Consider the following 23,764-nt stretch of genomic DNA (forward strand, 5'->3'; position numbering starts at 1 on the left):
ATTCGGGAACTGGCTGACTGAGAAGAGGAAAGGCTAGTGCCTCAAAATAACCATCTTGTGGTCCTGGGTGTCAGACTCTTTTATGAATCAGAGATGAGGGGAGGTGAGGAAACAAAGTAAAGGACGTTTAATTCCTGAAAATATCTCCCAGAACAGCCAGCAAGCCTCAGGTAGGCGGATGTGTTAGTTGCACTTCCTGATAGTCATTTCATGGGTGGTGTGAAATGGAATATCTCATGTCATGTCAACAAACAAAAATGTCATATCTATCTGTGATTCTGGCCTTCCCAAATGTGAATTTCTGGGACAAAAACAATTGAAGTCACAGAAGCAGATCCAGTGTAAATTCAAAACTGACCGTTCCTGGTTACAAACTAAGCCTATACCAAGAAGATGAATCCTCCAAAGTCACTCTCATGAACGTAAAGTGTAACCACCGCTCCTGTCCAAGTGTTCAAGTGGTGAGAATGTGCCTTTCTTAGCCCAGGCCTTTGTCCTTGCCATGTCCAAGCAGGTACTTTTATACAGTTTTCATATTGCTACCTCTTCTTTGTCACTTGTATTTCAGTTTGTAAAAGCTGTGCTAATGTTCCTACAATATTTTCTATTTCCACTTTGACGTTTATGGCAAAAAAAGGAACAGAAATGTAAATGAATAGAATATTTAATGTATTTCCTTCACGATTTTTCAAGAGATCAAAACTTTCCACTCATTGAACATTCCTAGAAAGTAAAAGGAAGCAGTGAGTGAAGAAGTAACCCACAAAGGTAAAGAGAAAGTAAACGATGTAATGAAAAAACTACAGTGACGTCTCTGTCCAAATGACAAATGTCACTTAACTACACAAACAGGGATGAAGAGCTCTACGGAGTGACAGATTGCAGACCAGCTTATGTGGAATGGTTTAGCTGCAGACAGAGCCAGGGGAGGGTAGCAGGCTCTTAGGCACAGTGTTACCTAAAAGGATAGTCGATGGCTTTGCTAACTCCCAGTATCTATCTATCTTTATTTGTCTGTTTACATTTCTCACTCTTCGTGGATGGTATTGGATTCTGAGGATGTAAACCTATTAACTCACCCTGAAAAGAGACTGGGGTACAGACTGGACGGTCATTTTATTCATGTGTGAGGGGTCAGCTGTTAGCTGGAAGCTACTAGATGTAGTGTTTGGACAGCACATCATGTTCACGCAAGAGATGAGATTAGACCTTATAATGTTGACCAGTGAGCTGAGCATTAAGGGAAGGGAAGCAGGTCATCTCAGGGAAATTCTATCCCATTTCCATAGTTGGATGTGTGAATTTTCTGCCTCGTGGGAACAGTTAACAGATACTGAAATCTTATGTGTCCAAGCATTGTCAGAAGTACGTTATGTCCTACAATCTTCAGAAAAATCCAGAGAAACTTATATGATTATCAGTTCCATATAAGAGGAGACAACCGTAGTGCCGAAGGTCACACAGGCAGTGCAGGCTGCAGCTGTGACATCAACCCAGGAGTCTTGCCCCCATGTCCACTGTCTCATGCACCGGACCGAGCTGTCTGCTCTGACAATGTGCTTCCTATTTTAGAGGAACACTTAGTAAGGTCTTCCTTTCCAGTTCCTATTCTTCACTGTCACAAAAGTGCCATTCACTCATTCCAGGGACATGACAGTCAGTAGATGACAGCTGAGTACACAGTTCCCTTTGCACCTGATAAGTTCCAATCCTATATTTCAAGTGGTGTTACGTTGAGATCTACAGAGGAGCCTGGCAGATTATGGCAATTAAACCACAACTCTGAGAGTCTCTGCTTCCACCTGAGATAATATTTTGAGAAATTATCCAGAAAGTTAAATAATTAATTTAAATTTACTCTTACTCTCTTTGTTTGCAGAAGATTATCATTTTCTGTAACAGTCTTCAAATACTAGGTCTACTCAAACTTTGGTGTGTATAGTTCTCTTAGAACTACTTCTGGGACAGAGCTGAAGCTCCAATACTTCAGCTGCCTGATGGGAAGAGCCCACTCACTGGAAAAGACCCTGATGCTGGGAAAGATTGAGGGCAGGACGAGAAGGGGTCATCAGAGGATGAGATGCTTCGATTGCATTGGATCGACTCAATGAACATGAATTTTAACAATCTCTGAGAGATAGAGAAGGACAGGGAAGCCTGGCGTGCTGTAGTCCATGGGATCAAAGAGAGTGGACATGCCTTAGTGACGAACAACAATGGGACAGAGACCCCTCGGTGCACTTCCTCTGGGACAGACACCTTCCTGGATTCCCCACATGTGCCATTACTGCCTTTAGGGAGCTTACAATCTATCAGGGCAGTCAAATGTTACATAATTAGAGGGATTACTTAGCTCACTTCCTAGTGAAATATTTAAGGAGATGAGATTATCTGTACTATCTCACAAAGACTGAAGCAAAGGATCCTGTGAAATATTGTAGTGGTAGAGGAGAAAGAGAAATAAGCACAGGCAAACATGAATGTTTTAGGACAACCAGCACCTTAAAAAGTGACTTGTGGATTATAGTTGCAAAATAACTCATTTTTAACAAATGATATTAGTGATATTGTTCCCTATAATGTCTCCAGGGAGCTTAAGGCCTACTCAGGTGATATCGTAAAGGTACAATCACAACTGAAATTTTTTAAAGAAGAGAGAAAAGGGTAAATGAGGAAAACATGAGAAAAATCAATAGCTTCTCTTATAAGCTCTTTTCGTACTGAGCATTTCTTGGTGACCTGGAAAAGCCACGTTTTGTATGAATATTTCTTCCTTCTCTGACTTTGACCAGACTCTTCTCCCAGGAACAACTAAGGAGGTGTAAAAAGCACAACATACGGCTGTGAGCTATCAACCACAGTGGCACGCATGATTTGATGTCCCCACGTAGGCACTCAGGGCAAAAATTAGCACTTTTATTGATTTCATTACAAAGAGTAGAAAAAGAAAGGAAAGGGCAAACTGTGGAAAAACCCAGAAAATGAAAGTTTCTCTACTCACTCTTTAAGAGCCACCCATCACCCCAAGCCCTCAGACCTTGCCTAGATCTCCCCTGCAGGCAGTCCTGCGAGCCCCCAGCGTCCCAGTGGCCCTCCCCATCTCTGTGCTGCTGGCCCTGGTGATGCTCTGCTGCAGCCCCACGTGCTCCCTGGGCTGTGAGCTGCCTGCAAGCCGCCTCGGCAATCTGGAAAGCTTCACACATTGGAGTCAGATGGAGAGACTGCCCGTTGTGTCCTGTCTGAGGGACAGGACTGACTTCAGATTTCCTCAGACCGTGGTGCACAGGACCAGGCTTGAGAAGACAGAAGCCATAGCTGTTGTGCACGGGTTGCTCCAGCAGACCTTCCAGCTCTTCGGCACCACGGGCTCTTCTGCAGGTCGGGACGAGAGCCTCCTGGACAGATTCCTCGTGGGACTTGATCAGCACCTGGAGGACCTGGACACTTGACTGAGGGAGGGAAGGACACCAGAACTCCAGATTGGCTGTGAAGCATTACTTCCAGCGAATCAGTGTGTATCTCAAAGAGAAAGAATACAGCCGCTGTGCCTGGGAGGTTCTCAGCCTGGAAATCAGAAGGTGCTTGGTCTTTGCCAGCAAGCTCATCGGAAAACTCAGGAAATAAAAAAAACATTGAATGTGAAAACAGTTCATCTGGTCAACTAAATGGCTATTTTCTAAGACTCAAAGTGCAACCTTTAACTCTAGTTTTGTGTCAGATGACATATAAGTAATAGCTAATATATGGGATTATTTAAATGTATGTTAAATGTTTTGTTACCATAACTTTTCAAAACAGATGTAAGTATCCATTTTCCATATCTTAAAAAGTTGTAATATTTATTTATTTATTTAAATTATCGGAAATATTTACACCGTTCATAGCATTTAAACTTTATCATTCACATTTGCTTTGTTTATATTTTGTATAAGACTACTCTTGTTTTTCAGTAGAGAAAATAAAAGTAATTTGAAAACAACAAATGGACTAGCACACACCTTTGAACAAAATCTAACCCAAAGCCTGATCCTACAAGATAAACCTATACTGAAGTCACCTGAATAAAAAGGGAATGGGGTTACCCACCTAGGGTCATAGAAGGAACAATGGACAATGTGAGGAGGGATTGAATGTGATTCTTGAGACATAGATTAGAAGTGGGAGGGAGATGAGTGGAGAAAAGCCCAGGTCATGGACACAGTTTCCTGCTTGGGGCCTGTAAGAATCGGATACCCTTCAAGGATTAGTGGAGAACCACATACATCATGTGGAGAAGGCACTGGCGACCCACTCCAGGACTCTTGCCTGGAGAATCCCAGTAATGGGGGAGCCTGGTAGGTGCAGTCCATGGGGTCTTTAGGAGTTGGACACGACTGAGTGACTTCACTTTCACTTTTCATTTTCATGCATTGGAGAAGGAAATGGCAACCCACTCCATTGTTCTTGCCTGAAGAATCCCAGCAACGGGGGAGCCTGGTGGCCTGCCGTGTATGGGGTCACACGGAGTCGGACACGACTGAAGCAACTTAGCAGCAGCAGCACATCCATCATGGGAGGTCAATCTGCATATGTGGAATCTAGGATCCTGGAGTAGGATGTGGAAGGCAGAGTAAGTTTTCTATACTGGGTCACTCCTGAGAAAAGAGTCTTCCTAAATTGTTCAAATGGAGGCAAGAAGAACAAGGCAGCCTGGGGATTGCAGAGACAGCTAAGAGATGTGAGAACCAGTAGCTGTCATGTGACTCTAAAGAAGTAAAGAGGGTTTCTTAAGCTTATTTATATATATTAAACACACATCATCGCTAAACTTTTAAATAACTCATACAAAGGAATGCATACCCTTGGCTTCTAGGAGGATGCACCCAAATCCAATACTGTTAACAATTTAATGTGTATCCTTCTAAACATTTTTGTATGTTGTTAATAAATCTATACATATGGACATACTAATGTATATCACATAAATATCCATTTTTCATATACTTCAGTTTCTCATTTATTTATATTCCCTTGCAAATAGATCTTTGAGATTTTTCTTCATTTATACATCAAAATAGATTGCCTAGTTATAAAATCTTGCATTATGTCTTAGCTGCAAAACTAAGATAATCATAAAAGCTCCTCTTGAAAGTGTGGTAAGATTAATTGCCTTAATTTATAGCACATGCTCAGAATGTGCTACTAGACACTTTCCAAGTGCTTGTGACGTACAAACTCTTTGGGTTTGAATATGGTTAGAAGATTATTTCCTGATGTTCTGGTTCTGTGCTCAGGAAGATGAGGCAGTTCCCAGAGAGCTGTTCAGAGACAGATTCCTGCAGCTCACCCACCACTCAGTGAGAGGGGAAATAGCCATTCACTGGGATGACGAGGCCAAGCCTGTTGCAACAATACCCAGAGTTCTAGACGGAAACATTCTTACGTGGCACAGAGGCCAGCTGTCTACAAGGACTCACCCCCACCCTCACTGGATTCTTTGTTTTCCCTGGACTTTAGGAGCTCAGAATTTCAGCCAGGAAGACGGGGGTCTGGCAGGCAGTCAGGACAATCCTCTGCTCTGTGCACTCAACTCAGCCAGGAGGCCAGGCCAGAGGGGATTCCCAGGCTGGATCCTGAAATCCCATTTGGCATCTTGCATTTAGTTTCCTTTTCACTTCTTGCATCAACTTCATTGCTATTTTTGCCTTCTGGGATTCATTACGCAATCTCTGATGATGTAATAAAATTCAAGTCTCTTGTCAGTTTTGAGTATGCAGATGGCTTTGCTTTGGGCTGTTTCTCTTTAAGGAAGATTCAGAAACCGCCTCAGAGAAAAGGAAACTAACCCAGAACCCACATAGTGGGACTTGCTCACCTGTCAGCAGAGAGCCTCTGAGGCTTGTTCAGCAGCTGCAGCCAATGTGTTGTAATTTTAACGGTTTTCTCAACCTTGGGTTAGCCTGACTCACTGCACCCCCGATAGTGATTCTGAGGATTAAAGTCCAGCTCAGAGAATGGCCTGGGATCTGAAGTAAACGCAGGCTTGATGCTGACGGGCACGTTCTGAAAGGGCAGGTCTGAGTGTCCAGCAGCAGCAGGTCCTGGCAGCAAACAGTGACAACAAGGCCTGGGCTGCTCCTGCCTGTTCCTGGGCCATCGACCCTCTGATGGGCGCATTCTGAGAGTGACAGGGGAGCACAGTGTGGGATCCTCTGGTTGGGTATGTTCTGGAGGAGTTAGGAGAGCTAGCCAGAGAGGCCTTCAGCCGAGTACCTAGTTCCAGCTGCATCCTGAAGTGAGCTAGGAAAAAAGTGCACAATGAGTCTATCCAAGGCCTGTGACAAGATGTCCAGGGTGTGAGAAAAGGGAAGAAAGAAGACTGCAACCAGGAGCACTTAGATCTCTCTGCATATTGTTCCTCTCCACACCAGGTGGGAGGCCTGAGGAGCGGCTCTGGGCCCATCAGCTATTGGCTGTGAGCACAGGGCAACCCCAGCCTGGGCAGAGTCAGCCTCAGATGCTGAGAGAGGGCGAGAGCGAGGCCGCAGCTGGAAGATGGGAAGACACGCTCTTCCCTCAAGCTGGAGACAGACTCTCCATTGTGGTCCTGAAGCTTCACAGGAGCTCTCTAGGTTGCCAAGCAAAAAGTCTCCAGTTAGGTTGGCCCATTTTTAATTTTGTATATTTATACAAATGGTTGGTTTTCTTTTGAGTTGAGTTTCTCTTACTCACTACTATGTGTGTTTATTGTGCTTCTTACATCTTGTTATTAACAAACCTATTATAAGCCTAGACAACAACTTATTTATTTATGCCATTCTAAGGGATTTTACGTCATTTCGTGTTTGGTACTGTTATCAATAGTGCTAGTATAAGTATTCTTTACTTATATCCTGATGCATATGCACTTGATTTTTTTCCCAGGCTGATTGCTGGAGTTACTAGATCATAGGCTATGCATATTTCAACTATGCTACAAAATGTTTTTAATTTACAATTTAGACACCAAATAGCAGTTGCTGTATATTAACATCACCCTTGCCATTTTTAATCCTTTAAAATTTTATTTGCAGGCAATATACATTCATTTAAACATTTGAAAATCCAACCAAATACTTTTAGATATAGCATTTGTAAACTTAGCCAGATTAAAAACCAAAATTATTTTGTTATGTGTTTGTGTATGAAAATGCAAGGAAAACCCAGTCCATTAAAAAGTAGAAACTAATGAAAAAACTGTTTCATTCATTCTTGCAACAACACTAAATAATAAATATGTTGGAAAAAAAAAACACCCCAGAAAGAATGTGAAAAATATATAATCCAGGCATTAGTTAAAGTTTATTGAGAGACATTTTACAAATAGTCCAATAAGTTGGCAGCATTTGCTTCTTTTGTTTATGAAGTGGTTAAGAAACATTTCTAAATAAATATTTGCTCATTAAATGACAGTGTGAGTCTCAGTAGGAGGTGGCCTTGGCAGTCTCCTATTGTAGACTCTGTATTCCCTTCTCACTGATGCTGACCACCTCATCACATGTAAGTCTTTTGCTCTCTCAGAAAATAATTAGTTGGACAAGTTGCTTAATGCTTATTGATGATCAAGATTGAAAAAATAAGACAATCTGAATGGAACAGAGAAACCTTCTATTTTTCATTAGTTTCTGGCCATCTAGTTTGAATCAAATTTCAATTATAGACTTGTACTTAGAGGCCAAAAGTGAAGGTAATTGGGCCTGTCAATGCTACATTCAAAAGGATTAAAGTCTGGGACTTCCCTGGTGGGCCAGTGGTTAAGAATCCACCTGCCAATGCAGAGGACATGGGTTCCATCCCCGGCCAGGGAGGATTACCTGTGCTGTGAGGCAACTAAGCCTGTGCACCCCAACTACTGAGCCCGTGCCCTAGAGTCTGTGCTCTGCAGCAAGAGAAAGCTCCACAGTGAGAAGCCTGAGCTCCTCAACTAGAGATCAGCCCACGCTTGCTCCAACTAGAGAAAGCCCACCTGCTGCAACAAAGAGCCAGTCCAGTCATAAATTAATTAATTAAAAATTACCTAGTCTAGACTTTATTAAGAACTCCTTAATGTCTCTTCCCCATCCCCCACCCCCCTCCCCCACACACTCTGGTTGGAGCAACTTTTTATTTATTTTCTTATTTTTGGTTCTGAGACTTGTGGGATCTTAGTTCTCTGACCAGGAATTGAACTCGGGCCTGCTGCCCTGAAAGCATAGAGTCCCAACCACTAGATCTCTGGGGAATTCCCAGATCTCCTTTGTTTTTTTACCTAATGTTCTTTTTCTGTTCTGGGATGTCATTTAGGATGCCCCATTACCTTTAATTGCCACGTCTTCTTAGGCACCTCTGGCTATGACAGTTTCTCAGTAGTAGACATTTTATGTTATTGTCAATGGTATCATTTTTAAATGTCGTTTTCCAACTTTAAGCTCATATAAAACGAAGTGGTTGAGTTTAATGTTGATCTTGTTTTCCTACTGCTCCCTCCATCTTGAGCTGTGTTGGTCACCATGGAGCCGACAACCCCATGTGGCCAACTGAGTGCTTGCCTAGTCCAGCCTGAGCTGTACCGTGACTAACAGCATGCACTGTATTTTGAAGGCACTATGAAAAAGAAGAATGTAACTGTCTCACTACTAATTTTGTATTGTTTTAGGTTGAAATGATAACATTTAGATATATTGTTAAAGAAAATATACTGTTCAAATTAACTTTTTTCTTTTTACTCTTTTGATGTGGCCTCCAGAAAAATTTAAATTGCACATTCATATAAAAAGAAGTGGTCTTTTAATTTCCTAGCTGCAGTCACCATCTGCACTGGTTTTGGAGCCCTAGCAAATAAAGTCTGTCATTGTTTCCATTGTTTCCCCATCTATTTACCATGAAGTGATAATGAGTTTGAACAAACTCCGGGAGGTACTGAAGGACAGGGAAGCCTGGCATTCTGCCTTCTATGGGGTCGCAAAAAGTCGGACCTGACCTAGCAACTGAAAAACAACAACAAGGTTGATAAAGTTATGTGATGTCTTGCTCCTTATGGCTAAGGCCTCCAAAAAAATTCAGAACAACTTAATTTAACATCATTCTGTTTTGTTTTTTATATACATTATTTTTTCTTTTACTTAAATATATTTATTTTTAGTTGAATGATAATTGCTTTACAATATTGTGTTGGTTTCTGCCATATATCAACATGAATCAGCCATAGGTATACGTATATCCCCTCCCTCTGGGACCTCCCTGCCCCCACCCCCGCCTCTAGGAACATCACTCTATTTTAGATAGAAAAAAATAGGTATCTTTTTGAAAATCACAAACTGCAAGTATTATTGTTTGGTAATAGCAGATTTCTGAATTAAACCTAATTCTTATGAAAAAGAAAAGTCTTACAAACAAGGCCCCCTCTCCCCAAATCTCATAATATGAAAAGAAAGAAAGAACAATCTTTTCAAAATGAAAGAATCCTGTAATAATCTAGTTATTTGGCTTATATTTTTCTTTAAGATTCAGCAATTCATTGAAATTTTAAAAAACATTAGATATTCTCGGTTTCTATATCTTTTTTCCCCATGGTATATATACATTAAAATAGCAAGGAGCTTAAAGAAAAGAGTTTTAGAGGCAACTAATAATTTAAATGACATGGGAAAAATGAAAGGGAGAACTGAAAGTGGGAAATTCCTCTCAAATAGAAAGAATGGAGGGCCATGCTGTATAAGTAGCCCACACTTAAGGACGAAGGCCATTCACTCTGCAAACCCTTGAAGACTCAGCTTCAGCACCTACTAGCAGAACAGGTAGCCCTGTGCCTGATTTCATCATGACCTACCGGTGCCTGCTCCAGATGGTTCTCCTGCTGTGTTTTTCCACCACAGCTCTTTCCAGGAGCTACAGCTTGCTTCGATTCCAACAACGTCAGAGCCTTAAAGAGTGTCAGAAACTCCTGGGGCAGTTACCTTCAACTTCTCAACATTGCCTCGAGGCCAGGATGGACTTCCAGATGCCTGAGGAGATGAAGCAAGAACAGCAGTTCCAGAAGGAAGATGCCATATTGGTCATGTATGAGATGCTCCAGCACATCTTCGGCATTCTCACCCGAGACCTCTCCAGCACTGGCTGGTCTGAGACCATCATCGAGGACCTCCTTGAGGAACTCTATGGGCAGATGAATCGTCTGCAGCCAATCCAGAAGGAAATAATGCAGAAGCAAAACTCCACTACGGGAGACACGATCGTTCCCCACCTAGGGAAATATTACTTCAACCTCATGCAGTACCTGGAGTCCAAGGAGTACGACAGGTGTGCCTGGACAGTCGTGCAAGTGCAAATACTCACGAACTTTTCTTTCCTGATGAGACTAACAGGTTACGTCCGTGACTGAACGTCTCCCACCTGTGGCTCTGGGAAGGGACAATGTGACTTTGAGGTGAGACTCTTCAGCCAGCAGAGGCTCTTGAAGTAACTGACAATGCAATGCACTGGATTTCAATGGACAGTTAAAGACTAAGCTATTTTTAAATTGATTTATGCATTATTTATTTATTTAAACTTTTATATGAGAAATAAATTATTTATGAAACAAAAGTCAACGTGGCAGTTTCAATCTCAACTTGATTTATGTGACAACACAGATTAAAAATTGCAGAGCACCTTGGAGACATTCATTGCAGAACAAGCCTGCAGAGTAGTAGAGTTTCTGGCCCTGCCTTTGAGGCATTTAAAATACAAGGAAGCTGTGTGGAATGTCCAAGTTATATGCATGCTCTCCATGTACCCATACAGTCTACCTGCGCTTGTCTTGTTCACTTCTTTAAATGTACCAGATAGCTCATGCCAGAGGGCCCCTCTATATGATTGTGGGGGTTATTTCCTCTCTCTTTTTTTCTTCAATTCGGGGAAAATGTAGACCACGTTACATTTGAGAGCCTTACAAAGTAAGCCTTCTTTATATCAATAAAATTTGGGCAAATGCCACTTAATTGATAAAATTCTTACTCAAGTAAATGAAAAATTCGGACTTTCTAAATGTTCTCAGTTGCTTGTACACTCCAGCGCTTATTTCCAACAACGTAGTCCTGACAAAGAGGTTTCAGGAACATGAGTCGAATTACTTAAGACTGTCTTTGGGGGTCATAAGAAATTGTAAAAAATGCTAAGTCACTCAATTAAAAATAAGTGAAAAGTTGTCTTGAAAATATTAAGTTTACATCCATGAAAGATAGAAAAGTAAAATATTAAATACTTGTTTTAGTACACAGAAAATATAGTTTAAATAAAGTTTAATAAAATGCTACTGTTATATAAAAAATATATTTTAATATTCTATGCTTAGTATTTAAAATACTTTCTATAAATTATAAAATTAGAAACGTGAGATATTTCATTTAAAATAAGTATATAATTCAACATAAAATTAATTCGCAAAAAGAAAGTGCTGTGTGCTTTTTAAAATATTACTAGTTTTCAGCTATTCAACACTTACTCCCCCCACTTCAAGGCCGAATCCTTGAAAGACCCGGAAAATTCCAGAGCATTCCAGGAGCGCACAGTTCTTTGGTCCCTGACCCAGGTGGTGGCCGCGTTCCCTCTCACCCCCAGAAAGTCCCCCAAACCGTCCCATGGTTCTTTGTCCCCTGGCCACCGCTGAGTTCTCCTCTGTCTGCAACGCACTCCCAGGGTCCCCTAGCCAGTCTCATCGCCTTGGCTGTTTCTCACGTTGTCCAAAATGGCTCCAAGCCTGTAGTCTCACTGACTCCACCTGGCTCCGCTTTGTGCTCAAGGTCCTCCCATAGTCCCATCTCTCACAGTCTCACCCCCACCGCCGGGTTTTCTTGGTCCACATCGCGGTGCCACCACCCCAAGACGATTGTCTCATCACCTATGCGCGCTTTCACTCTGTCCGCAAAGCCGTCCCATCAACTCGAAGCCAAAAGCCTCAGCTCTGCCACCGTGTTGCATTTTGTGCCCAACGCCTTTCCGTCTTGCCACAGCGAATAGTCTCGTCGCCACTTCCAGGTTCCCCTGTGTGGACCACACCCATCCATCGTCCGGTAGTCTCATCCCTTCGCCGGGTTTAACTTTGTCGCAAAGCTGTCCAATCGTGCCACCGTCAGTAGATTTTCGCCACCGTCACGTTTCACTGTGTCCGCAACGCGGACTCAGCGTCTCAAAGCCAAGCAGTTTCCCAGTATGAGAAACGCCCTCCCATCACCCCATAGCCAAGAGTCTCCTCGCTTCCGCTGTGCTTCACTTTGAGCACCAAGCCCGCCCATCGTCCGACAGCGAATAATCTTAGCCACCGTGGCATCTAAAGTGAGCGCAACACCGCCCCCAGTGCCCCACAGCCTCTGGTCTCGTGGCGACATCGGCTTTCTCGCTGTCCGCAACACTTTGCAACCTTCTTAACCGCAACAGCCTCACCCACCCGCCACCCCCGCCGGATTTCACATGGTGCAGGACTCTGTCCCAGCGTCCTCTCGCCAATATTCTCATCGCCTGCGCTGTTTTACACTTGCCTCAAGCCCTCCGACTTCTCAGCGCCTCATCTCGCTCAGAACCCCCCGCCTTGGCGGTTCTTTTCTTCAAACATGGCCAGTTCGGGTTGACGTGTGGAAAGAAAGCCCACTACTCAGGCGATCTTTCCGAACATGCAATATTCTGGCTCCCTACTCAGGACAGCGGAAACCAGCCCTTTTCCATCAAAGGGCTAATGATATGCGCACCCTTGAATCAGTGCTCCTATAAAAAGCTCTGTGGAAACTGCGTTCTGTCTCTCCAGCACCACCACGAGAGTCATCTGCTAACGCTCAAGACTGCGATTCGAAAGCAAAAACGGTCGAACCACAGCGTGCGCGCTCTCGCGGTCGCAGGGAGAAACAGGCTGTCTGCGGTTCCATCTCAGCGCTCTTTGCTCATCGTTTCGCGGTGCTCGCGCGCCCCTTCCCGGCCATCTGCAGAATCACTGACATTCTCTATGGCCCACATCCACTTGCTGGTGGAAGGAGTGATATTCTGCTGCATCCCTGCTTGCTCTCTTCGCTGGACTGGGATCCACTGCCAGAAAGACAAGGAAATCTTCAAACACTTGAAATAGATGCAAAGGATCCGCCATCAGTCGCGCCTAAAGGACAAAGCCGACTTCAGATTTCCTTGGAAAAGAGAGATGATCACTCCAATGCAGACGACTCAGGGCCCCAGCAACCACTATCTGATGCTCCAGCAGAGCTTCCAATTCTTCACCACGGAGGACAGCCGTGCTACTCTGTAGCCCGGATCAGAGTCTGAAACAACTGGAGCAGATGCAAGGAGACATTCTGTGCTGTTCTCATTGGAACTTGGTGCCCGGGAGTATTTCCATGACATCCATCTCTACCTCAGGGAGCTGGAATACAGCCACTTTGCCTGAGACGCTGTCACAGTGGAAATTAAAAGTGCTTTTCCCTCATGTAAGAATCCTCAAAGAAATGGCAACAATGAAAGTGTTTATATTTGTAACTCTCGCTAATGAATTCCATTTCGTTTCTTCCTGTTGTAAAGCAATTGCAGCTCCTATTTCCTCAGGCACTGAAAACTGGAATGAAAATCATGATTTTTCAGAAACAGGTGTGGACAGCAGAAGAGAATGTTTTTTCTTCTATAAAGCTCTTTTGATCATCCTTTAAAAGATCTCTTGATGTCTGTGGGACTAGTATTTTCTATACTCAGAGTTCAGAGTTTCTTTCTCATGGACAGGTCTTCAGGATCCTCTGTTCTTAAAAATCTTTCTCAGTTAATTCTAGGTGCTATGGAGATAAAGAATAAACTGTGTGGATTTTCCTCATAATAGAAACTTATCTTTTCTTCCTGAAGAGCACCTTCTGGATCAGGTGAGTCTTCTGGTTTGCTCACATTCAAAGGGTGATTCAGGGACATGGGTACCTTCTGTTTTGTGGCTTTTTCCATCATCAATATGTGACTCCAAGGTTGTCTGTGGTACTTGGATCTAGTAGACTCGGCAGTAAAGGGATGAACTCTGGTGGCTCACAGGGGATGTTTCCAAGGGCCAGGACTACACAGGGTGAGAGCACTTCCTCTCATGTTCCATGGCCTGGAATTATCCTCATGGGAACCATTGCAAGCAAGTTGGGAAACTATTGGGTGATGAATGGATGAAGAGATAAGTTCAGGGTGCTGACTTTCAAAAATGCACAACATGATAGTTGAAAGTTAAGTGTCTAGGGGGCAAAATGAGGACTGCAGCCCAGGAGACAGCACATCAGATAGCTCTGAGAAGCTGTTCCAAAGACACACAGAGGGATACATGTGATTTTGGTGAAGGGGCAATACATGTAATCATGTGCCTATTTTTTGTGGAAGTTTTCTGCCAGTGTCATGAAGGTTTCCTGGAGTCACAAGAAGCAGTCATCACCATGAAGGATTTCCATGCTTTTCTAGATATGAGGAGATAGAAGAACAATTGAGTTCTTAAAATGGGCTCCTGAAAATCGCTAACCTTCTGAAGACTTGTTCTGCCAGTTTTCCCTGCACACAGCATGCCTCACTTCTGCTTTCCACCTTAGATTCCTTTCCAGGGGTGTTAAAAATCAGCAGCTGCAAGAACACGTGATTGAATCCTTGTAGGTAGATGGCAAGTGCCAATGGCACCTGCTAGTTTGTACTTGACAGGGCATGAGACCACGTTTACGTTTGCACTATTTGTTCAAATGAAGTTCTGATGGGGGTCGAGGGGAATAAGTATTGTTGTTGCTTCCACACACTTCCTTAAGATACAATCTGACCCAAATGCTTTTTCTCCAAGTTCAGCTTTGGGGAGAACGACAAGAATGCCAGTCATAGTTCACAGTATCATCCACTGTTTGAAAGAAACATTCAAGCTGATCCCCAAAGGCATTGCCTACAGGAAAATATCCACAGTGTAGACACATTACAGGCTGTTTCCTTACTACCTGAGGGAGACAAGAAAAGAAGAATCAGGCAGTTCCTTGTAACTACTTGAGGATGACTGAAGAAAACGTGATGAGTGAGTCTTCCATTTGGGTCCAGGCCCAAGAGCCTCATCCTGATCTTCTAAATATTGAAAATGGAAAGTTGAAGACAGTCTTCCTAAAAATGAGCTTCAAAAAATATCTCACATATGCTCTGTGAGAGGACAAAAAAACAAAAACAAATTTTTGTATCCACAAAGAGTTAAGAGATAAAATTAATCGCAATTGATGAAACACTTTATAAAATATTTGACACATTACTATGCTTAGTCTATTAATAGCACTACCAGTCACCTAATTAGTCTTGCTGTTATCCTCCTGATGAGGTAACATTTATGGTGCAGGAGAATAAATAATAGAGGATAAGATAGCAATTCAAGTAAACATTTGCTGTTCACCCTTTTATGTTAAAGTAGCAAGACACATGTATATACTTATTTAATATATATTGTACAAGTGTGTGTATTTATATATGTGTATGTATTTTTGTTCAGTCGCTTAGTTATATCCAACTGTCTGTGACCCCATGAACTGTAGCATGCCAGGCTTCCCTGTCCTTCACTATCTCCCAAGTTTGCTCAAACTCATGTCCATTGAGTCAGTGATGCCAAGCAACCAACTCATCCTCTGTCACCCCCTTCTCCTCCTGCCCTCAATCTTCCACAGCATCAGGGTCATTTTCAAAGGGTCGGTTTCTTAGCAGGTGGCCAAAGCATTAGAGCTGCAGCTTCAGCACCCATGCTTTCAATGCATATTCAGGGTTGATCTCTTTTAAGATTGACTGGTTTGATCTCCTTGTAGTCCAAGAGACTCTCAAGAATCTTCTTCAGTACCACAGTTCAAAAACATGAATTCTTCGGCGCTCAGCTTTCTTTTTGGTCCAAATGACATCCATACATGACTACTGGAAAAACCATAACTTTGACTACGTGGACGTTTGTTGGCAACATGGTATCTCTGCTTTTTAACACACTGTCTATATTTCTCATAAAATTTCTTCCAAGGAGAAAGAGTCTTTTAATTTTGTGGCTGCATTCACTGTCCGTCCATAGTAATTTTGGACCCCAAGAAAATAAAATCTGACAGTGTTGCCACTTTTTCCGCAACTATTTGCCATGAAGTGAAGGGACTGTATGCCATGATCCTCATTTTTTGAATGTTGATACAACTATATATGTATAGGTATTTCTGGGGGGGGGGGTCTGATTTAGCTGTACCTCAAACTGGTTCTCTAGAAAGGTGGTTAATTTAGGTCAGGGAAACCATAGATGGTATAGGGATTCTGTTTTACATGATAGCTGAAGATTTTCAAAATTTGAATTTTTGAAATTGCTCTTATGGCGGAAAATTTATGTACTGCGATTGGCATATTCATTCCAAAAAATCCTCTCTGTTTTGTTTTCCATGCGTGCAATCTGAATTGTGATACACAGAATGAAATATTCTAAATACAAAAGAAATGTTTCAACAATTAGAACATTTAAATAGAATTTGTGACTACAACAGTTCCATGTGAAATCCTGATGCTTTTCTAAGTTAAAATTAATGAAACTCTATGTGAACTTACAATTCAAAAGATGAGATGGCATTAGTGGTAAAGAATCTGCCTGCCACTGCAGGAGACAGGTGATGCGGGTTCCATCCCTAGGGTGGGAAGATCCCCTCTATAAGGAAATGACAACCCACTCCAGTATTCTTGTCAGAGGACCCTGGCAGGCTACTGTTCATGGGGACACGAAGAGTCAGAAACGACTGATGGACCAAACAACAACAACCATGCGGAAAAGTATAAAACTAGAGAAACACAAAGGAAAGTTTGTGTGTGATTTTCGATGTTATCATGGTTCACATAAGAAAACAATATACCTCCTGGAGTTCGCAAGTTATCACTGGAAGTCCCAATGCTGGAATGTTTCTACATTTAGTTAAAATATAATAATGAAAATGATTCAGTGTCTTATATGTGTTCAGTTCAGTTCAGTCGCTCACTCGTGTCCGACTACAGTTCAGTCGCTCAGTCGTGTCTGACTCTATACGACCCCATGAACTGCCGAACACCAGCGAGGCACTGTCCATCACCAAATCCTGGAGTTCACTAAAATCACGTCCATTAAGTCAGTGATGCCATCCAGCCATCTCATCCTCTGTCATCCCCTTCTCCTCCTGCCCCCAATCCATCCTGCATCAGAGTCTTTTCCAATGAGTCAACACTTCACATGAGGTGGCCAAAGTACTGGAGTTTCAGCATTAGCATCATTCCCTCCAAAGAACTCCCAGGGCTGATCTCCTTCAGAATGGACTGGTTGGGTCTCCCTGCAGTCCAGGGGACTCTCAGGAGTCTTCTCCAACACCCACAGTTCAAAAGCATCAATTCTTTGGCGCTCAGCTTCCTTCACAATCCTACTCTCACATCCATAATGACCAATGGAAAAACCGTAGCCTTGACTAGACGGACCTTTGTTGACAAAGTAATGTCTCTGCTTTGGAATATGCTATCTAGGCTGGTCATAACTTTTCTTCCAAGGAGTAAGCGTCTTTTAATTTCATGGTTGCAGTCACCATCTGCAGTGATTTTGCAGCCCCCCAAAATAAAGACTGACACTGTTTCCACTGTTTCCCCATCTGTTTGCCATGAAGTGATGGGACCAGATGCCATGATCTTTGTTTTCTGAATGTTGAGCTCAAAGCCAACTTTTTCACTCTCCTCTTTTACTTTCATCAAGAGGCTTTTTAGCTCCTCTTCACTTTCTGTCATAAGGGTGGTGTCATCTGCATATCTGAGGTTACTGATATTTCTCCTGGCAATCTTGATTCCAGCTTGTGCTTTTTCCAGCCCAGCGTTTCTCATATGTGTAATAAAATTCAAAAAATTTATAATCCTCCTTGGAAACCATGTTAGATCTGAAATACTATCAAGAACATGAGAAAAGTACCTTACCTTATTTTTTAAATTGTACATCATTTGTAAATCATCAAAAACAAATATATGAGTCACGTATGTTTCATCAAGAAAAATAATAAAACAATAGAAAAACATGTAATTCACTTTATGGAAGTGAAAAAATGGATAGGTTTAATGTATGAAATTCATACTCTGGAAAAAAATGATATGGTCATAAAATGTCCATGGTAAGGATATAAAAATAGAGGGAAAATGGCTAATGCATGTAATAATGAAAATCCATTTTTTCCCATTATTGAAAAAGAAGATGAATATGTGCGTCTAGGAACATACATTTCACATTACTAGAATCACTAGTGTGAATGGGAATTGTTTTTTCTTCACTTCTGTATTTGCTACTTTGTGTTTAAATTGGCAGGACAGCTCACTGTTCTTTGATTTCTAATTTCCTACCTTCTTCCCAGCTGGAGTTCAGAGGAAACCAATATAGCCAATCTCTAAACTCAATATGCCAAGAAATTTGGAAAACTCAGCAGTGGCCATGGGACTGGAAAAGCTCAGTTTTCATTCCAGTCCCTAAGAAAGGCAATGTCAAAGAATGCTCAAACTACCGCACAATTGCATTCATCTTACACACTAGCAAAGGAATGCTCAAAATTCTCAAAGCCAGGCTTCAACAATACATGAACTGTGAACTTCCAGATGTTCGAGCTGGTTTTAGAAAAGACAGAGGAACCAGAGAATAAATTGCCAACATCCGCTGGATCATGGAAAAAGCAAGAGAGTTCCAGAAAAACATCTATTTCTGCTTTATTGACTATGCCAAAGCCTTTGACTATGTGGACCACAATAAACTGTGGAAACTTCTGAAAGAGATGGGAATCCCAGACCACCTGACTGCCTCTTGAGAAATCTGTATGGAGGTCAGGAAGTAACAGTTAGAACTGGACATGGAACAACAGACAGGTTCCAAATAGGAAAAGGAGTACGCGAAGGCTGTATATTATCACCCTGCTTATTTAACTTATATATAGAGTACATCATGAGAAACACTGGGCCAGATGAAGCACAAGCTGGAATCAAGATTGCCGGGAGAAAGATCAATAACCTCAGATATGCAGATAACACCACCCTTAAGGCAGAAAGTGAAGAACAAAAGAGTCTCTTGAGAACATGAAAAAGGAAAGAGTCTGCTTAAACCTCAACTTTCAGAAAACTAAGATCATGGCATCCAGTCTCATCACTTCATGGCACATAGTGGAGAAACAGTGGAAACTGTGGCAGACTTTATTTTCTGGGGCTCCAAAACCACTGCAGATGGTGCCTGCAGACATGGAATAAAAAGCTTACTCCTTGGAAGAAAAGTTATGACCAACCTAGACAGCATATTAAAAAGTAGAGACATACTTTGCCAACAATGGTCCATCTAGTCAAAGCTATGGTTTTTCCAGTAGTCATGTATGAATGTGAGAGTTGGACTATAAGGAAAGCTGAGCGCTGAAGAACTGATGTGCTTGAACTGTGGTGTTGGAGAAGATTCTTGAGTCCCTTGGGGTGCAAGGAGATGAAACCAGTCCATCCTAAAGGAAATCAGTTGAATGTTCATTGGAAGGACTGACATTGAAGCTGAAACGTGAATACTTTGGCCACTTGATTTGAAGAGTTGACTAATTTGAAAAGACCTTGATGCTGGGAAAGATTTATGGAGGGAGGAGAAGGGGACGACAGAAGATGAGATGGTTGGATGTCATCACCGACTCAATGGACATGAGTTTGCGTAAACTCCGGGAGTTGGTGATGGACAGGGAAGCCTGGCATGCTGCAGTCCATGGGATCGCAAAAAGCAGAATACGACTGAGCTGAGCCACTGAACTGAACTGAACTGAAGCCAGTATTTGACTACAGACCATAGATGGAAGTGTAACTCCAGTTCCTGTTTGTTCATGAATGCATCACTCAGTAGTCAACCAAGACTACAAGGCTGAGGACCTAGAACACAGAGATGGAGGTTGCCTCAGCTCTTCATTCTCTCAGTACTGTAGCTTGCTCCTTGCTCTAGTCCAATGCTGGATAATGGATCCCTGAACAAAGGCCATCAAAGACTTCCAGGGACCGATGAAGAGCATGGTGTGATGAAGTAACACCTGCCACTTAAACTCTCCTCTCAGATCTCACCTGGTTCACCTGCTTTCTTGGTTAAAGCTTTCGGGGTAGTTTTATGAGAGAGTCTATGTGACACTGAATGTAGATTTCCCCGTGGTTTCCTTGTACATGTACCTGGATGCAGTCTCTATAGACGTGTTGAAGAACAGGTCAGGAGACCTGATGTCTAATGATGGCAAGAGCATCATCATTCAAAAAGATTTTGACTCGCAGGATGAGAACTGCCGTCAGAGCAAGTTTACAAGCTAGATAGGAAGATGAAACTCCTTGCTATATTCTCATATGCTTCACCTTAAAGTGAGAATTGTTTCATTCAAATTGATTAGGGCCTTAGTAACCACAGGACTCCAAAAAGTGCAAATCATCATATTTGGAACACATGGCACTCATTTTGCAAACTGCATCCACTTTCCATCATTCTAACAGCATTCAAACTTAATGTGTTTTCATTTTCTTAAGTAAACAATGTGTTTTCCTTTAACTTTTAGACATTCCCCTGAGTTTACACTTGACCATAGCTTCACATGCATCTCTACTCCTATCAAGTCTCTTGTGAGCATTTGCTGTGTTGATGAAAAGCAACAGTGCTAGTAAGAACTACAAGTGAGTAGTCACATGAGTGGAAGGTACTTTAAAGAGTTTGTTACTATTTTGGCTGTGCCATGTGACTTAAGAGGCATTAGTTTCCTGACTGGGGATCGAACCCAGGCCCACAGCAGTGAAAACTTTGAGACCTAACCACTGACGGCCAAGGAAGTCTCAAATTACTTTAAATTTTGCAGTCTTCGTTCTTTAGTTTTTCATTCAAGGATTCAGAGAAAGTCTAAATTGCTTTAACATTACATATTTACTAAAATAAATGACTGTTGGAGAACTGAATGGAGTATGACAAGAGTCAAAAACCATGTAAAAGTCATGTTAAAAGTAAAGCATAAATCCAACACATTTGAGACACAAAATGATAAAGGTTAAAATAATTTAAAAATTAATAGAATCTGCTTAAACATTAAAGATGCTATCGATTGATTTAATACACAAACTCCATTATTACTTGGAAGAGGAAGAAAAACCTAAAATCACATAATCAGATCAGATCAGATCAGTCGCTCAGCCGTGTCTGACTCTTTGCAACCCCATGAATCCCAGCACGCCAGGCCTCCCTGTCCATCACCAACTCCCGGAGTTCACTCAGACTCATGTCCATCGAGTCAGTGATGCCATCCAGCCATCTCATCCTCTGTCTTCCTCTTCTCCTCCTGCCCCCAATCCCTCCCAGCATCAGAGTCTTTTCCAATGAGTCAACTCCTCACATGAGGTGGCCAAAGTACTGGAGTTTCAGCTTTAGCATCATTCCTTCCAAAGAAATACCAAGGCTGATCTCCTTCAGAATGGACTTGTTGGATCTCCCTGCAGTCCAAGGGACTCTCAAGAGTCTTCTCCAACACCACAGTTCAAAAGCATCAATTCTTCGGCGCTCAGCCTTCTTCACAGTCCAACTCTCATATCCATACATGACCACAGGAAAAACCATAGCCTTGACTAGACGAACCTTTGTTGGCAAAGTAATGTCTCTGCTTTTTTAATATGCTATCTAGATTGGTCATATCTTTCCTTCCAAGGAGTAAGCAAGCGTCTTTTAATTTCATGGCTGCAGTCACCATCTGTAGTGATTTTGGAACCCAGAAAAATAAAGTCTGACACTGTTTCCACTGTTTCCCCATCTATTTCCCATGAAGTAATGGGACTGGATGCCATGATCTTCGTTTTCTGAATGTTGAGCTTTAAGCCAACTTCTTCACTCTCCACTTTCACTTTCATCAAGAGGCTTTTGAGTTCCTCTTCACTTTCTGCCATAAGGGTGGTGTCATCTGCATATCTGAGGTTATTGATATTTCTCCCAGCAATCTTGATTCCAGCTTGTGTTTCTTCCAGTCCAGCGTTCCTCATGATGTACTCTGCATATAAGTTAAATAAACAGGGTGACAATATACAGCCTTGACATACTCCTTTTCCTATTTGGAACCAGTCTGTTGTTCCATGTCCAGTTCTAACTGTTGCTTTCTGACCTGCATACAAATTTCTCAAGAGGCAGATCAGGTGGTCTGGGATTCCCATCTCTTTCAGAATTTTCCAAGTTTATTGTTATCCACACAGTCAAAGGCTTTGGCATAGTCAATAAAGCAGAAGTAGATGTTTTTCTGGAACTCTCTTGCTTTTTCCATGATCCAGCGGATGTTGGCAATTTGATCTCTGGTTCCTCTGCCTTTTCTAAAAGCAGCTTCAACATCAGAAAGTTCATGGTTCACATATTGCTAAAGCCTGGCTTGGAGAATTTTGAGTATTACTTTACTAGCATGTGAGATGAATGCAATTGTGTGGTAGTTTGAGCATTCTTTGGCATTGCCTTTCTTTGGGATTGGAATGAAAACTGAGCTTTTCCAGTCCTGTGGCCACTGCTGAGTTTTCCAAATTTGCTGGCATATTGAGTGCAGCACTTTCACAGCATCATCTTTCAGGATTTGGAATAGCTCAACTGGAATTCCATCACCTCCACTAGGTTTGTTCATAGTGATGCTTTCTAAGGTCACATTATTTCACATTCCAGGATGTCTGGCTCTAGGTGAGTGATCACCCCATCGTGATTATCTGGGTCGTGAAGATCTTTTTTGTACAGTTCTTCTGTGTATTCTTGCCCCCTCTTCTTAATATCTTCTGCTTCTGTTAGGTCCATACCATTTCTGTCCTTTATTGGGCCCGTCTTTGCATGAAATGTTCCCTTGGTGTCTCTAATTTTCTTGAAGAGATCCCTAGTCTTTCCCATTCTGTTGTTTTCCTCTATTTCTTTGCATTGATCGCTGAGGAAGGCTTTCTTATCACTCTTGCTATTCTTTGGAACTCTGCACACAGATGTTTATATCTTTCCTTTTCTCCTTTGCTTTTCACTTCTCTTCTTTTCACAGCTATTTGTAAGGCCTCCCCAGACAGCCTTTTTGCTTTTTTGCATTTCTTTTCTATGGGAATGGTCTTCATCCCTGTCTCCTGTACAATGTCACGAACCTCATTCCATAGTTCATCAGGCATTCTATCTATCAGATCTAGGCTCTTAAATCTATTTCTCACTTCCACTATATAATCATAAGAGATTTGATTTAGGTCATACCTGAATGGTCTAGTGGTTTTCCCTACTTTCTTCAATTTATGTCTGAATATGGCAATAATACTAAATACTTAATACCAAAACAGGGGCAACACAGAAGGGGGCCAATACACAGCCCGAAAATACAATGTAGGAAATAATTAGAGGTGGCAATGTTAACATCAATGAGATCTTTGTCATTAATATCAATATTCATACACTTGAGAATTCCAGAAACAAACACGAGAGAAATTATTCTTCGTGAGAAAGATGTTCAATATACATAGGAAACACATTGAATCTATAATTAAATTTTAAAACTGCTTGAGCTAAATTTCAAATAGTATAAAACAATGAGTGAAAAATATAACGTTATATAGCAATGTGAACAGAAACACTGGAGCACTGAAGTTTTACCTCAATGCTGTGCCTGCGAGCCTAGTTGCTTCAGTCGTGTCTGACTCTCTGTGAGTCTGTGGACCATAGGCTGCCAGGCTCTTCTGTCCATGGGATTCTGCAGGCAAGAATACTGGAGTGGGTTGCCATGCCCTCCTCCAGGGGATCTTCCTGACCAGGCATCAA

The 23,764-nt window shown here is 42.0% G+C and overlaps 1 protein-coding gene and 1 pseudogene across 1 annotated transcript; both read left to right on the plus strand.

Moving 5' to 3' along the window:
* The first annotated feature begins 3,008 nt into the window (after positions 1-3,008).
* On the plus strand, positions 3,009-3,737 carry LOC147366813 (interferon alpha-2-like; annotated as a pseudogene).
* A 4,735-nt stretch (positions 3,738-8,472) lies between these two features.
* On the plus strand, positions 8,473-12,834 carry LOC147366814 (interferon beta-like). Its single transcript, XM_086414308.1, has one exon. It carries the CDS (start codon positions 9,818-9,820, stop codon positions 10,376-10,378), a length of 561 nt encoding a protein of 186 aa, XP_086270434.1. The 5' UTR covers positions 8,473-9,817; the 3' UTR covers positions 10,379-12,834.
* Positions 12,835-23,764: the final 10,930 nt, after the last annotated feature.

Source organism: Bos grunniens, chromosome 8, assembly GCF_055505025.1.
Source record: "Bos grunniens cultivar Pamir isolate PY7600 chromosome 8, Bosgru_T2T1.0, whole genome shotgun sequence".
Lineage (NCBI taxonomy): Eukaryota > Metazoa > Chordata > Mammalia > Artiodactyla > Bovidae > Bos > Bos grunniens.

What these genes read in the sequence shown, in the direction of transcription:
- LOC147366814 (XM_086414308.1), top strand. Translation starts at nt 9,818, where the DNA reads ATGACCTACCGGTGCCTGCTCCAGATGGTTCTCCTGCTGTGTTTTTCC.